This window comes from Maniola hyperantus, chromosome 10, assembly GCF_902806685.2.
Source record: "Maniola hyperantus chromosome 10, iAphHyp1.2, whole genome shotgun sequence".
Lineage (NCBI taxonomy): Eukaryota > Metazoa > Arthropoda > Insecta > Lepidoptera > Nymphalidae > Maniola > Maniola hyperantus.
This window is the reverse complement of record NC_048545.1, coordinates 2,699,871-2,715,318: the sequence shown is the minus strand read 5'-3', so window position 1 is coordinate 2,715,318 and position 15,448 is coordinate 2,699,871. Positions and strand designations below refer to the sequence as shown.

At 33.0% G+C, this 15,448-nt stretch overlaps 1 protein-coding gene across 3 annotated transcripts; it reads right to left on the bottom strand.

The window, feature by feature from the left end:
- Positions 1-684: 684 nt before the first annotated feature.
- LOC117985770 (uncharacterized) lies at positions 685-11,613 on the bottom strand. 3 transcript variants are annotated; one of them, XM_034972553.2, is made up of 5 exons: positions 11,466-11,613; positions 5,532-5,900; positions 4,847-5,125; positions 3,887-4,045; positions 685-3,093 (listed from the first exon to the last, which is right to left on the bottom strand). In XM_034972553.2, the coding sequence occupies exons 1-5, from the start codon at positions 11,500-11,502 to the stop codon at positions 2,885-2,887; spliced, it is 1,053 nt and encodes a 350-aa protein (XP_034828444.1). In that variant the 5' UTR covers positions 11,503-11,613; the 3' UTR covers positions 685-2,884. The 3 variants fall into 3 exon arrangements, with proteins under 3 accessions (XP_034828444.1, XP_034828443.1, XP_069357519.1); XM_034972552.2 differs by having other exon boundaries at positions 3,887-4,048; positions 11,466-11,608; XM_069501418.1 differs by lacking the exon at positions 11,466-11,613 and adding an exon at positions 6,232-7,408 and having other exon boundaries at positions 3,887-4,048.
- Positions 11,614-15,448: the final 3,835 nt, after the last annotated feature.

Below are 15,448 nucleotides of genomic sequence, written 5' to 3'. Positions count from 1 at the left end.
CATCTATTTCGAATTCGTCGTTTAATCAAATTACCAAATTAATTTCAGGCGGCGCAAGACCGTGGCGTGTGGAAGTCCCTACAAGAGACCTATGTCCAGCTGTGGACATCTATCGGTTGATGATGATGATGACCTACTCAATTTCGGAAAAACATTTTTGTCACATGTTCTTCGTAATTTTTGTCAAATTAATTTACGAAAAATATCCCACTGACAAACGAACTTAATAATAACCACTTGACCCCCAAATCTCTAAAATACTCGATCTGGTGGTCATCCATACTAATATTACTAAATGCGAAAGTGTGTCTGTCTGCTAGCTTTTCACGGCAGATTTTGATGAAATATGGTACAGTAAGCGGCCGAAAGTTATGTACATCGACCTTTAGGAGATAGCAAATGTGTAGAGCACTGCCTCTGTCGTTGAGACCGACAAAACGTCAGAGGTATGAGTGACAGAGACAACGCTCTACAAAGCCGAAATGTCGTTCTATAGGCCGAATTACTCTCGGCCACATACTGAACAGAGGTAGCTTGCGATCCGCAAATTGACATAGGCAACTTTTTATCCCGAAAAATCAAAAAATTCTTACGGAATTTTTAAAAACCGTAATCCACGCGGACGTCAGCTAGTTGGGGAACTTATTTTGGATAAATCTAGGTAGGTATAAAAATAAACAAATGAAATCTCGATTGGATTTATTTAGTAAAATTTCTCTATACACATCCCGCCATCACATCTTATATTAAAAAAAACGTATGTGCCCTTGATTCCTAAACTTTAAGTGCTTACACACACAAGCAACTTTTGTCTCCACATCAGTTTCCACAATATCAAGTCTGCATTGTATTAAGAAACATACTTTAACACAATGGCTGCATAGAATATAGATTGTTTGAATTTGTAGTGTGAATTACACTTCATATTAAAATCCAAAATGTAGCAGAGACACAAGTTGCTCGTGTGTACGAAGCCTAAGAGATACGAAAAAATAATAACTTTTTAATTTATTGCACACAGAATATACACAATGTTTGCAGATCTTAAATAAATGAAATCAATAAATGAGTACTAACAAAATACTACATCTAACCATCCCATTTCGTTCAAAAAAAAAAACCAAACTGATAAATTTATATCCACATAGTTATAAACTTAATAGTAATTATTCGCCTTAAGAAAAGATTGGTGCTGATTATACTGTACACAAAATTTAGGCTTAATTATATGATATGATACGACATGGAATAAATGAAAGGCCTCCACAGAATTGCAAATAACAGACAGTCAATAAATATTGAAGCAATATTCTGATACTGACATCACATTAACATGATTGCGTTTAGAAACCAATAAATTTATGATCACGATAGCGAATATCATAATATTTGTCTTTCTAATCCTTGTATATTTGTATAAGCGTCATGAAAACTGAAAAGTGTATGGATGAGTAACGTCGCCCTACGCAAATATACATTAATTTCGCATGCCGCTTTCATCCCTCCTGTATTTAAAAAAATCAAATTTTGTGAATATATAAACTACATATTAGTTGCTTGATAAATATTTACTAATTATAGTCCAAAGCCTAGACTTCATGATTAGCCTAGGCCCAGGTAATCCAGAGGAATGCCAAAGCGCTTAGTTAAAAGCCAAGCCTCCAGCTTCTGCGAACTAAAGCTAAGCTTCTGCTAAGTTTAGATGACATGATTCATGAATATATTAGCTGGGATATACAGGTTGTAACCAGAACGCTGGCTAAAACGAAGACAGGTGATAGTACTGATGATTACTGATATTATGATACCACAAAAAAATATATAAAAAAATCCTATAATTTTGTCACAGTTACGACACATTGATTTACGATATAAAACATCTGACTGATGCTAGAGGTCAAGGAACGTTGCGTAAGTAGGCGGGGCATTGACCCGAGTTTTGCACGCTATACATTGCAGGTTTGAAAAATACTAAATCACTGAAACTATGTGAGGCAAAGTGTTGTTGGTATTGGATTGTGTTTAGGTAGTATAACAATAACGCTAAGATTTTGCTAGCGTTCTGGTTACATTCTGTATACAAGGAGTTAGTATGATTTTAAGTAAGAGCTTACTTAAATATATACTACAGCACAGTTTTCAACTTTCACGACAGGATCTCTAACACCATTTTCTTAAAGCGAACAAGTTTAATACTCAACCAAAAACTTTACAATAAAATAAGAATTTCTACATAGCTATTTTTAATAATTAGGGCTGATTTTTCAATGTCTAAATAATAATCTGTATCTGTACTGAACTGATGAATAAAGATGTTTTGATAGTTTTTATTTTGTACAATGTCGTCAAAATTTATTTTTTTGGGAAGTGAAAAACCAACCTTTGATCAATATAAGAACAAAAAATGGTTATGTTTTTACAGCCAATCACCAAATAAATAGGTATAATGCGTAAAAAATCACTTATCACGCGCCATTCTAACTTTATGCGTTAAATTTTATGTCAAAAGTATGATTTGTCCTTATTTTAAACCGTAATGTCACACGACATGACAGTTGACCCATAAAGTTAAAATGGCGCGTGAGAAGTCATTTTGTACGGACTATACCTAATAAGTAAGTGTAGAGTTATTTTGTAATTTTGACATACTTTCAATAGAAAAATATTCTTTATATAGCAAAATTATTTACATCATTTGGCGATTGAAATATCAGCTGAGGCAGAACATACCCAACTAATAAGTATATGAATGACTTTACAAACTTAATAAAATAGGTATTTCGTTTACTCAATATAAAACCTAGGCATACTCAACCAATAGGTATATAATTACTATACAAACTTAAAAATACAAAATAGATATTTCATTTACTATATAAAACCTTTATGTATCATTTTCTACCTCATACTCGGTCTCAGTAATTATCTGATCGCTGGAAACGACTCCATGTTCCCTCTTGAGATGGTGCAGGATACATTTGATACTGTTTTCAACGTCGTCGAACTTGATGCATTTGAAATGGCAAATCTTACAGGCCAGTTGTTCAGCTTCGTTCTCAAACACTTTCCATATCCAGTTGTGGTCATCTGGAACTGTGCAAATATTAAGTTAATCTTTAAGATTCCGAATGTTCCGAAGGTTCCGAAGATATTTTTAGGGATTCGAGAGCTGTAATAGCCCAATAGTTAGGATGTGTCTCGTAATCGGAGGTCGGGATTTCGATCCTGGCCACGCACCTCTAACTTTTCGGAGTTATGTGCGTTTCAATGAATTAAACGTCAATTGCTTTAATGGTGAAGGAAAACATCGTGAGGAAACCTGCATGACTGAGAGTTCTCCAAAATGTTTTCAAAAGTGTTTGAAGTCTGCCAATCCGCACATGGCCAGCGTGGTTGACTATGCTCACTATTGAGCCGGCGATGGGTTGATCATGATGAGGGTTCCATATCCGAAGGGTGTCAACCCTATAACTATCAGTCCGTCAGCAGGTTGTATCTCATGAACATAGGTAGAGTTGAAATTTTCAGTCTTTATTTCTATTGCTGCTATAACATTAAAAAAAATCTAAATGGCAATGTGCAAATTGAATAAAGTAAAAAAGCACAGTGTTATATCTTGTACGGATGATAGGGCACCGTTCGTGTGCGAGTCGTACTCTGCTGTTCGTCTTGTTCTCCTATTCGGATGGTCCAGAGTTTAATCCCTGGCACGCACGAGTTATGTGCTTTAAAGCACTTGCTTTAATAGTGAAGGAAAACATCGTGAGGAAAACCGATGGTGGCAGATGTTGCGATTGCAGAGCTTGCACTGCGCCAGTGTGCCGGATATCAGCATGGGTTGATGATCATGATAGTGAGGATAACTAATGGTTGAGTGGATACGTACCCGCAGTTTTGTTGTGCACCATCTTGAGGTGTCGGTTCATGTTGCCGGTGGCGTTGCCGCCGTGGCAGATGTTGCGGTTGCAGAGCTTGCACTGCGCCAATGTGCCGGATATCCGGTTGAAGTACGACCAGATCCAGCTGCGACGTTGCCTCATCACATCTGCTATTAAGACACAAACATTCAAATTAGAATGCCGTAGACAGGTTTTCTGCCACGCTGATTGTCGGCGTTGGCGATTAGCGCGTATACACGGAGAGAAGTTAGTACAGGGCTCCGTCTGTTACGTAATCCTGTACAAACGACAAAGACAAAAATCTCAGTGGGCAGTAAACATTTTGTGTCACCAACCAATCACAAACAAAACTATGTTTTCGAATTGTTTTTTGAAAATTTTGGTATGTTTTTTTGATTTGCACTTATTGATTGAATAAATTTTTTGGTAGCTTATTATCATTTCGGGATTAAATTAAGACACCTTTTCAAAAAGGGTAAATTAATTACATTTATCACTTGCTTTAATGGTAATGTTCTCAAAGGTGTGTGAAGTCTGCCAATTCAATACTATGACCAAAACCTTATTATTCTGAGTGGAGACCCATGCTTGGTCATGGTTGGAGCCGGTGCGCGGTGGATTGATCATGATGATGATGATGATGATATATATTGACTGACAGCATTTAATTTGATAAAGCACTTTCAAATAGAGTTCTCTAAATTCAGTTTAGTCGTTTTCAGATTCAACAATAGATTCGATTTTGACTTGTAAATTTGGAAGTTCATGTGACAAAATAACATAGAAACATATAAACTTTTCTAAGAAGCACATTAATTCATAAAGAAATAAAAATTGCTTCTTTGAATGCTGAATAAAAATAAGACCTATTTTTGTAGAATATGCGAAGTTAGGCATGTTTAATTTTTTTAACATTGAGGATTAGTAATTAAGTGTTTAATACTTACGTAGAGTATCATCCTTAGTTTTGATAAAATCATCATTCTTTTTCTGGCCCAAATCCACGAAATCTACAAAATCAATATCACATTTTGTTGTAGTATCATCATGTTTATTTTCTATCTCTGCTTTATATATACCGGGGTGCCTTGTACGGACATGACGATTCATATTGTTAGTGTTGCATCCCTTTATAGATAAGACAGCATTGCAGAGGTTGCAACGGTATATGATGTTGGTTAGTTTATCAAAATATTTCCACACCCAGCTGCGTTTTCTACCAAATTCTGTAAAAAGAAATTGCAATATGGTTAAATACAATAATTATCATCATAGACATCAATTTAGATTAGAAAAATAATTTCGAGTCAACACTTATGAATTAAAATTCATTCTTTGTAAGTTATTATTTTCAGAAATGTGCAGCTTTTATTAATTACTTTATTAATTTAAAAACCTGGTCTAGCTCACTAATAAAATTGCGTTAGGTTATTGTAATAATAATAAGTATCACAATTTGGAAAACATAATTATGATATGCTAGTGCTACCTAAAATGTTGACCAAAACAAGCAAATCAAAACACACTTTTTAATATCCATCAGCAATCTAGATATATCTGTCTAAAATAGGGCAGGATATTCAGATTTATACTCGAATACATTATAAAATAAACAACAAACAGATTTTTTACCGCAGCTGATCTTGTTCCTGCGCTTTTTCTTAGAAGGCATCAGTAGAAAGTTGTCATCTTCTTCTGGCTTCTGTTCCACCGTCACCATTTCACCAGTAACTTCGCAAATCTGTTCTACCATAACAGGTTGGGGCTTTAAATCATCTTTTTCATTCAATTGGAGGAACTCAATTTGAAATCCGACGGATGCATCCTGTTCCACCCTCTTCCAATCCTTGTGGAGTTCGTAGATTTCTTTATGTTTATTTTTAATGTGTTGTAAAGGTTCTGCTGGGTGAATATCTGTTTTGATGACATCTTCGCATATATTACATCGATACTCCTTAATGCTGTTCTTTACAAAGTAGATTGGTATCCATTCTGGTAGGTCTGTAAATAAATATATGGTTCTTATATTCATTGAATATAGTAAGGGTTCTACTTACCAATATATTACTTAGGTACTATTTTGTATGATATTTTGAATAAACTATGTACTTGTATTAGGACATAAATAAAAAAACTCATAATATGTTTAAGTATATTTAAACTTTAATAAGTACAACAACAACATACTTGGTTCAGACACAAGAAGAATCAACAAGCTTAATTCATTACAATCCACCAAAACAAACTACTCTGTAGGTATAAAGTAAAACTGTTAAATGGTACTTTATTTATAAAAATTAAATAATTAATAATAATAAAATAGTGAATTAACCTTGTTGTTCCTTGTGCACCATGGAATTCCATAAAGTAACTGCTGCTTCTACCAAAAAAATATAGGTACCTAGGTAGGACCTAATTATTTACATAATTACCTAAGCTTTTTATGATTGCACTATAATTAGCAATTTTATTTAAATTACTAATAATACTGCAACATTGGTGTAAGTACGAGGATAATACAACAAATAACAAAATGATAAGAAATTATGAATCATTTATTAAAAACACAATACACAATGTTTTTAAAACTTTTCTCTTCCATAAATAGAAATGTTAATTGTTGTTTTTGGTTTAGCAATAAGACAAAATAATTGTAAAAGTTTTTTATGAGACGTGGACACCATTGAATTTTTTAATGTCTGATTTTTTCATGAAATCTTACTTCCGCATATTCTTTATTTGTAGTGACTTTAATACACTTAGGACCTGTAAACTAGGCGACATAACATTCAAATTTGAAAATTAAATTATTGTTCAAACTTCAAAACAAACACAATACAGTTATTTGTATAAACAATTTCAACGCAGCATATTTATACATATTTTATCCCAAGGAAAACGTTTAACTAATACATTTATAGAAAACATCAACAAAATTTAAATTATTTGGTTTCGAATTCGGTCTAACAAAATAAAGCTTGGAGTTGGATTCTCCCAAATTCCAATTTCCCTAATAATCTAATAATCCCTTGCAATTTCCAAATTGCATTGGTTGGTCTTGTCAAAGCATTTTCAAAGTGACAGTCTTTGTTACGTTTAAAAACTATTTTTATTCTGATGTCGCAGTTCCATTTTTGGTAAAGACGGGTAACATTGGTATAAATAATAGCGATTACATGCACAAAATAATGCAAGTTATACGTAATTATACTTCCATGAATAATTCAGATTAGCCTTGTTGGGTATTTACGTTATTAAAACAAATAAAAAACCGGCAAAGTGCGAGTCAGACTTGCGCATTCAGGGTTCCGTACTAAAATCGTATTTTATCGACATTTTGCACGTTAAATCAAAAACTATTATGCCTAAAAATAAATAAAAATCTGTTTTAGAATGTACAAGTAAAACCCTTTCATATGATACCCCACTTGGTATTTGTTTGAAAGTTGAAAATAGCAATGTTTGTTACCACAATTTAATTTTTTTTATGTGATGTATTTCAACAATGACAATTTTTTTTTTTTTTTTTTTACTATTTTTTTTTTAATACAATAAAACTTAAGGCTAGCCTTATCTAATTACTATATAAATCATGACCGCGTGGAATGGTGCCAAGAATACTGGCTGCATTTCCGCGCTGGACAGCCAGGCTGATCCGCTGCGCAAAAAATGAGCCAGCCCTTCTGTCACCAGTTGAGGCTATTAATCGCGGTGAAATGTCTCGTAAAAAATTTTTTACGAGACATTTGATAGCAGATATATATGACAATTTCATATATATCTGCTATAAGACCTACCTACCTGCCAAATTTCATGTTTCTAGGTCAACGGGAAGTACCCCGTAGGTTTCTTGACAGACAGACAGACAGGCAACAAAGTGATCCTATAATGGTTCCGTTTTTCCGTTTGAGGTACGGAACCCTAAAAATAAGATTTTGAACCCAATATAATGATGAGTTTTCTGAAAAGATCGTAATTCAAGTTCTCGTGATCAAAGTTATATTTATACAGGTTTACATGGGTACATTTTACTTATGAAATTTATAAGTAGTAAATATATTTTTGGAAAATTGGATAACATTAAGTTAAGAATATGTAGTAGAAATAATAGGAATAGTAGAATACAGCAATTTCCAAGAAGACTTTTCTAGTGGTCTAGAACTTGTCATCTTCATTTTATTTTGCGGAACGATATGGGAACCAGCTGCATTATTATCCTAAGAAAATGTGATCAATGGAAAAGTTGTGGTCAAACGTTTGCCTATAATGAAAAAAAAGGGTCACGGTCCTCAGCAATGAGAAATACGATGCACACACACAGAGAGAGAGAGAGAGAGAATTTATCAGCTTTCGAAAAATTATTATCATTGAACTGTCCTGGCGCCTGATTCAAGTAGGTTTTTTTGGAAATTATTTTTTCGATTACATCTCTTAGGTTTTAGGGTTCCGTACCTAAAAAGGAAAAAAGGAACCCTTGCAGGATCACTTCAATGTCTGTCTGTCTGTCGTGTCTATCAAGAAACCTATAGGGTACCTACTTCCTGTTGACGTAGCATTTGGCGGGTTTTTTATTTGCTGTCCGGGTTACTCGTCTAACGTCTTGAGGATTTTTTTTGTTATTTGATGATTATGCCTCATATCAACCCATGAAATAAACAGTTTTGTTCCATCTTCAGTCACATTTACTTTAAACGATGCTTGGCATTCTTGTTGGAACGTTCGTGACTTTTTTAGTCCTGTTCTTGTTGATTTAAAAAGAATTCCACCGTTTCTACACCAATATTTAATATAATAATATTTTAAATTCAGCTCAATAAATCTTTTTACGCCGTGTCTTTTGCGTGATTCTATTGGGATACAATCTCTTTTGTAAAAAACACTGTGTGAAAAATTTTGATAATAATTTTTAATTATTTTTTGTAGTTCTTCATATGAATCAAATCTCTCATTAATTTTTAAATCCTCTGCTTCATGTGTTTCTTATTGTGTTGTTTATTTATAAAAGGGATTTACCTATACATACTAAAACAGATTTTTATTCATTTTTAAGCATTATATTTTTTGATTTATCGCGCAAACTGTCGAAAAAAATACCCAAGTACGGTACCCTCAGTGCGCGAGTCTGTCCCGCACTTGGCCGGTTTTTTTTATTCTGGGTCATTTGTACGTCTTGGGTCTTTAATATTTTTTTGATGGCTTTTAAATCGAACTCTTAGTTTTTTATTTGCTGTCTGGCTTACTAGTCTCTTTTGAGCAAGACGATCGTATATTTTTTTTGTTCTTTGATGATCATGCTTTATATCTACCGATGAAATAAACAGTTTTTTCCCATCTTGAGTCACATTCACTTTAAATGATGCTTGACATTCTTGTTGGAACGTTCGTGACTTTTTTAGTCCTGTACTTATTGATTTAAATTTTTTTCCACCGTTTCTACACCAATATTTAATATAATAATATTTTAAATTTGGCTCAATAAACCTTTTGACCCCTTTTTCCCTGCATGCTTCTATTGTGGTACAATCTCTTTTGTAAAAAACACTTTGCGAAAATTTTTGATAATTTTTGATTCTTTCTTCTAGTTCTTCATAAGAATTAAATTTCTCATTAATTTTTAATTCCTCAGTTTCAGGTGTTTCTTCTTGGATTTCAACCTCGTCTTCCACCCACATCGGACTTTCAAGGACTTCAATATGTTCAAAATCTATGAAATCAATAAATTTTACTATGTTAAAATTACTGATGAATAACTTAAACAAATGAAATATTTAATATGTAATAATGTAAATAGCAAACATACGAATAGGTGGGCGAGGCGGGCCATTTGATCTGTAAAGTTCCCGAAAACCAAAAGGGTTCGATATGGGGAAGAATTTTTTATGTGAATGTTACAGTCGTCACGGGTAGCATTATATAAACGTGTCAAACATTTTAGTAGACGTCTCAATAGAAATAAAGGCATAAAAATAAAATCAATCACTTGCAAAATCTAATTTTAAAATTAAATAAAAGCGTTTTTCATTTATGAATCAAACTAAAGAAATAAAGCCATTAGATATTTTATTAATGTACAGTAGCATTTTCAAGCCTAAGAGGTTTTTTCACTGCCTGGATGGTGCGTTTTACTTTTTCTTAAAATCAAATAAAACTTATAAAAAGTAAGTTTTTTGATTGTTTTATTACTTCTTACTCATTAAAAAACCTGTATGAGCTAACTTTTTAAAATGTAAAGAAAACATTTTATTTTTCATTCTGTGTCATTTGTAATTAGGTCTTTAATCTTTTTTGATGGCTTATTAACTTTATTTTATTTTATTTTTTGTCCGGGTTACTCCTCTAACTTGAGGAAGACGATCGTATATTTTCTTTGTTCTCTAATGATTATATTTTATGTTTAACGATGAAATAAACACTTTTTTTCCCATCTTGTCACATTAATTTTAAACGAAGCTTGACATTCTTGTTGGAACGTTCGTGACTTCCTTAGTCCTGTACTCATTGATTTAAAGTTTTTCCCACCATTTATACACCAATATTTAATACAATAATATTTTCAATTTGGATCAATAAACCTTTTTATCCCTTTTTTTTTGCTATTGTGATAGTATTTTAGCGTTTAGTAACTACGAAACTAGTCGGGCTAACGTCGACTACACACGTGAGTAAGCCGGGACAGATAGTATTTATAGTGATAGTATTTCTTTTGTAAAAAAACACTTTGAGAAAAATTTTGGTAATATTTAATTCTTTTTTCTAGTTCTTCATATGAATTAAATTTCTCATTAATTTTTAAATGCCCTGCTTCTTGTGTTTCTTCTTGGATTCCTACCTCTTCTTTCACTCACAACGGATTTTCAATGACTTCAATACATTCAAAATCTATGAAATCAAAAAAAAATTTACTATGTTAAAATTACTAATCAATAACTTGAATAAATAAATGTACACTAAGTAAGTAATATTATAAATAGGTAAAAATTGCAAATCAAAATATCGATTATAGTGTAAAACATGCGCTAATCCAATGCAATCCTATACCTATGGATTGATGATTGACTGATTTTATGTAATTTTTAGGTTAACGGGAAGAACCTGTAGAGGTTTTGATGCTCTTGACGGGTCTTAACAGACACGACAGACACACAGACAGAAAACAAAGTGTTAGGGTTCCTTTTTAGCGTTCCGTACCTTAAAAGGAAAAACGGAACCCTTATAGGATCACTTTGTCTGTATGTCAAGGACCTACCTAAGTACCTACAGGGTACTTCCCGTTGAATTATCGTGCAAAATGTCGAAAAAATACGACTGTAGTACGGACCCTCGGTGGGCAGCCTGACTCGCACTTGGCCGGTTTTTTTTCTGTAGAGATAGGGAACCCTGAAAAACAATATTTTTAACTATTTCTGATTTGTGCATTTAAACGAGTGTCAACCCGACGTGTGATGCTAGTTCCGTGAATCAATGTATTATGTGCTCCAACTGTTTTTATAATTGTGTTATCGCAAGTGTAAATAGCTGCCTTGCATCCCGTGTTTGCGTATTGACACCACCATCTCAATTTGTTACCTTGAGATCTTTGCTTGAGAAATGTAAATCCACCCATTTTGATTACAGGATTTCCTCTTTGCGATAAAGCAAAAAGCGGCCCTAGAAAACAAAATACTCAAAATTTTTTTTTTTAATTCAATATTCAGACGGTTAACTAATAGTGCTCCACTGCTCCCAGCGCTCGACAAAATATACCACAGCTATTATAACATGTCAAAAATTGAACTGTGTTTCTGTAATTGGGATACCTAATAATTAGGTTAATAAAATTCTTCTATAATTTTAAGTTTACTAGCCATTTTAAATTATTGATTTATTAAGAGTTTATGTGTTAATAAAAGTCATACCAAAAAAAAATTGATTTAACTAAAAAAGTACGTTAAATTACGTCAATTGTTTATGACGTCACATCTATGTATTTCATCAAGCTCCCATACTAAGCGGGCGTTTTAACGTTTGATAAAAAGTAGCTGATTCAACTAGGCAGTCATCATTCATCCCTACTTTTAAAAAATGGCAAGTTCACAGATATAAATATTCGTGTGATTACTGAACGAAATTTCAGTATTTCTCTGCGAGCTTGTCAAATTCACAAATGACACCTGACAGTGACAAGTTATGCCGATACCTTTTACGAAAAATATTTTGTTGTTGTCTTGAATCTTGATGTTTTCTCAAAAATCTTGTATTAATATTTTATATATACAGTTTTTACTTTTTCTGATATTATTGTTAACTTATGTGTACAGATATTCTATGTATTTTGTGTGCGAAATAAAAATAATTTGAGTTCCTATTTGGTGTTTTGTATAGTAGAGTAACTTGCAAGTTATAAAAAGTTTACAATTCAATTGATTTTATCGTAAACTTACAGGTGACGAGTTAGTACAGTGTGTGCCTACAAAGAAGGGCCATCATATTCTGTATAAAGGCTACACATATGTGTTTAAAAGCAGACTACAATGTGGCGCAGAACAGTGGTGTTGTTCTTACAGGCAGAAGACAGGATGTATATCGGTTATAAACATGCAAACGTTTGGTGTTGAGGTGGTAAGAGATTTTCATAACCATAAAAAACCTATGTTTACTGAATAATGTTTTTGGATAGGGTAGACAACAAATGCTGTCTTGTTTACAACACCGCTGAGATGAGAGTGAGGGGTTGTATGCTAAATAAAGTCAATTATAGTGGTGGTGTAATGTTGTTACCAAAAAAAAGTTGTAAACAACATCCCAGTGGTGTTGGTAATAAGACATGAGAAATGCTAATCACTTCAAATGGAGTTTCTATATTTAAGTCAAGTTTTGTCTGATCCATAGGTAGTAGTTGTCCATGATAGTTAGTATAAACTAGACTCCATGACACACATTGGAATTTGTAGTGTTTTGGAAATAATGTATAATAAATGTTGGTGATGCTGTTTGGCTTCACTTACTGCGGTCCATCAATTTTACTCTGGCCTGCCATAACTAACTATAACTATTCATAACAAAATAAACTATTCATAATAAAAGCCTCAATAGCTCAACGGTTAAAGGAGTGGACTGAAATCCGAAAGGTCGCCGGTACAAACCCCACCCGTTGCACTATTGTTGTACCTACTCCTAGCACAAGCTTAACGCTGAGTTGGAGGGGAACGGAGAATATTAGTCATAGTTGACTATTCTTTTTAAAAAAATAACTAAAAGCTTGAAAAAACTGGCAAAAACAAGAAGATTAGGCAATAAAACTACGAACACAACCAAAAAAGAATCAACCAATTTGGTGCAGTTGTTCAGAAGTTATACATGTACATACATTTCAGGGATTTATTTTTATTTATATAAGAATGTGTGAAATCTTGTCCGTCTCATCCAATAGTCTGTATTGATGTCAATTAATGTGACAAGTTAACCGAGTAATCATAACAGTTCATCATCATCATCATCATCAACCGATAGACGTCCACTGCTGGACATAGGTCTCTTGTAGGGACTTCCACACGCCATGGTCTTCCGCCGCCTGAATCCAGCGGCTCCCTGGACAACAACAATAATCATTTCAACAATAATCATACAGTTACTTAATTGTAATTAAAAAAATATTCAATTGTAATTTGTAAAAATATCAAAACAGCTGCTCATTAAAGCTTGTCAACATGTGAGCAATGACTGTGAGCCATATGAACACAATATTATGGCAGCCAAGATAACTGCGAACCACATACAGGTACTTTGAACATATTTAAGACTAGCTGATGTCCGCGACTTTGTCTGCGTGGATTTAGGTTTTTTTGAAAAATCCTGTGGGAACTCTTTAATTTTCTGGGATAAAAAGTAACCTAACTCTATACCAAATTTCATCGAAATCGGTTAAACTGTTGGGCTGTGAAAAGCTAGCAGACAGACAGACACACTTTCGCATTTATAATATTAGTATGAATAATCACTTTACAATTCACACCAATTTTTCTATTTAAATATTATAGTAAGTACCTTTGGCCTTACTAATGAAAATCACATACTGTTTATTATATACAGGCTTTTACACATCATAGAAAATTGAATAGGTAAAAGCATTATGCAATTTTTTTATTACTAAGATTATCTTTAATTATATTTATGTATATGCATATCTGAAGTGTATAATATGTATAACTTATTTCAATAAATTGTATTAACTAAAGATTTTGTTTAAAACCATGTTCTACTTTTGAAATTGATATAATATTTTTATATTATAAATACATACTTGTATTTAAAATGAAATCTTGTTTTATTTTTGAAAAATGCTGATATTCTTGTACAAGCTTTATTTAATAAAGGATAGATAGATACTTACGTAGTGTCTGAAACAACAGTGATTCTCTAACACAGAATGATAGCCACCGAGCTCATTCAACATTGGTTGGTTCTACATTGCTAAGTGATATTAAAATAATTTTTCATAGAAAACCTTAAATGGATTAAAAATAAATGTCAAATGAACTTGGTTCCTATCATTCAGTGTTAGACACTGAGTTAGCGAATCACAAGGCATGTGGGTTCCCAACAATACACACCAAATTGTGTAACCTGGTGTGAATCGACTCACACCCACAGTGATACAGGTGTAGAAAAAGTATTAAGTTAGGTGACAACGTAGAACCAACCATGTCAAGTGACCTTGGTAGCTAGTGTTGAACACTGAAATATCAAATCACCCCACAGGTGAAACAATACCATTAGTCAGTTTTTTGCCTCTAAGGACAGCACTTTAGGATGTAAGGATAGAGAGAGAATTAAAATTACCTATTTGCATAACAGAATGAAACTAAATTATTACCATTTGACTAGTTTATTCTTACAAACATCAAATTACACAAAGATATTTTTTTCGAATATAATAATTTGGCAATATTTCTTGATCACTACCACAATAGAGGTACTTTATTATTTAATAATATGTAATACACAACCACAGGAGACGTATGCAAGTGTTACTTTGTTAAGAGAGGTAGAAAGGTTCTTTTTATAATGAACATTGTTGACAATATCACCTAATATACTTTACTTGCACAGCATACAATACAGGTAGGTTATAGGTATATTATAAACTTGTTGCAACTCATATAGCACCCCTAGATATCATAACTGTTTCAACTCAAAAACCTTGACTTTTGATAATTTTACCTACCTCAGTTTCAGATCCCTGATTTGATTAAGTACATACTGCAGTAAATTTGCTTTATGTACCTACTTAATATTCAAAGCACAATGATTCATTTGGGATTTTTTTATAATTTTAATATCTTCCGTAGATTATGTAAACATCAGTTTTTCTTAGTTTCTGAAAAACGTGTTTTTTGATTTAAAACAGTTTTGATCTAGGGGTGTCTGGTTGTATGTCGTCATAAGTATCTGTTACTTGCAAGTGCCGCGCACACAACCAAATCGGCCGCTTCCACCATAGGCTACCGCTTAATAGACTTCTTGTGCATACACACACACACACACCACACAACCTCATCAGTGTGTGTGTG

What these genes read in the sequence shown, in the direction of transcription:
- LOC117985770 (XM_034972552.2), bottom strand. Translation starts at nt 11,502, where the DNA reads ATGGGTGGATTTACATTTCTCAAGCAAAGATCTCAAG. An exon ending in AACTAAGGATGATACTCTAC is followed by an intron (nt 4,049 to 4,846) that starts GTAAGTATTAAA and finishes GTGTCTTAATAG; the next exon opens with CAGATGTGATGAGGCAACGT. An exon ending in GGTGCACAACAAAACTGCGG is followed by an intron (nt 3,094 to 3,886) that starts GTACGTATCCAC and finishes ATATTTGCACAG; the next exon opens with TTCCAGATGACCACAACTGG.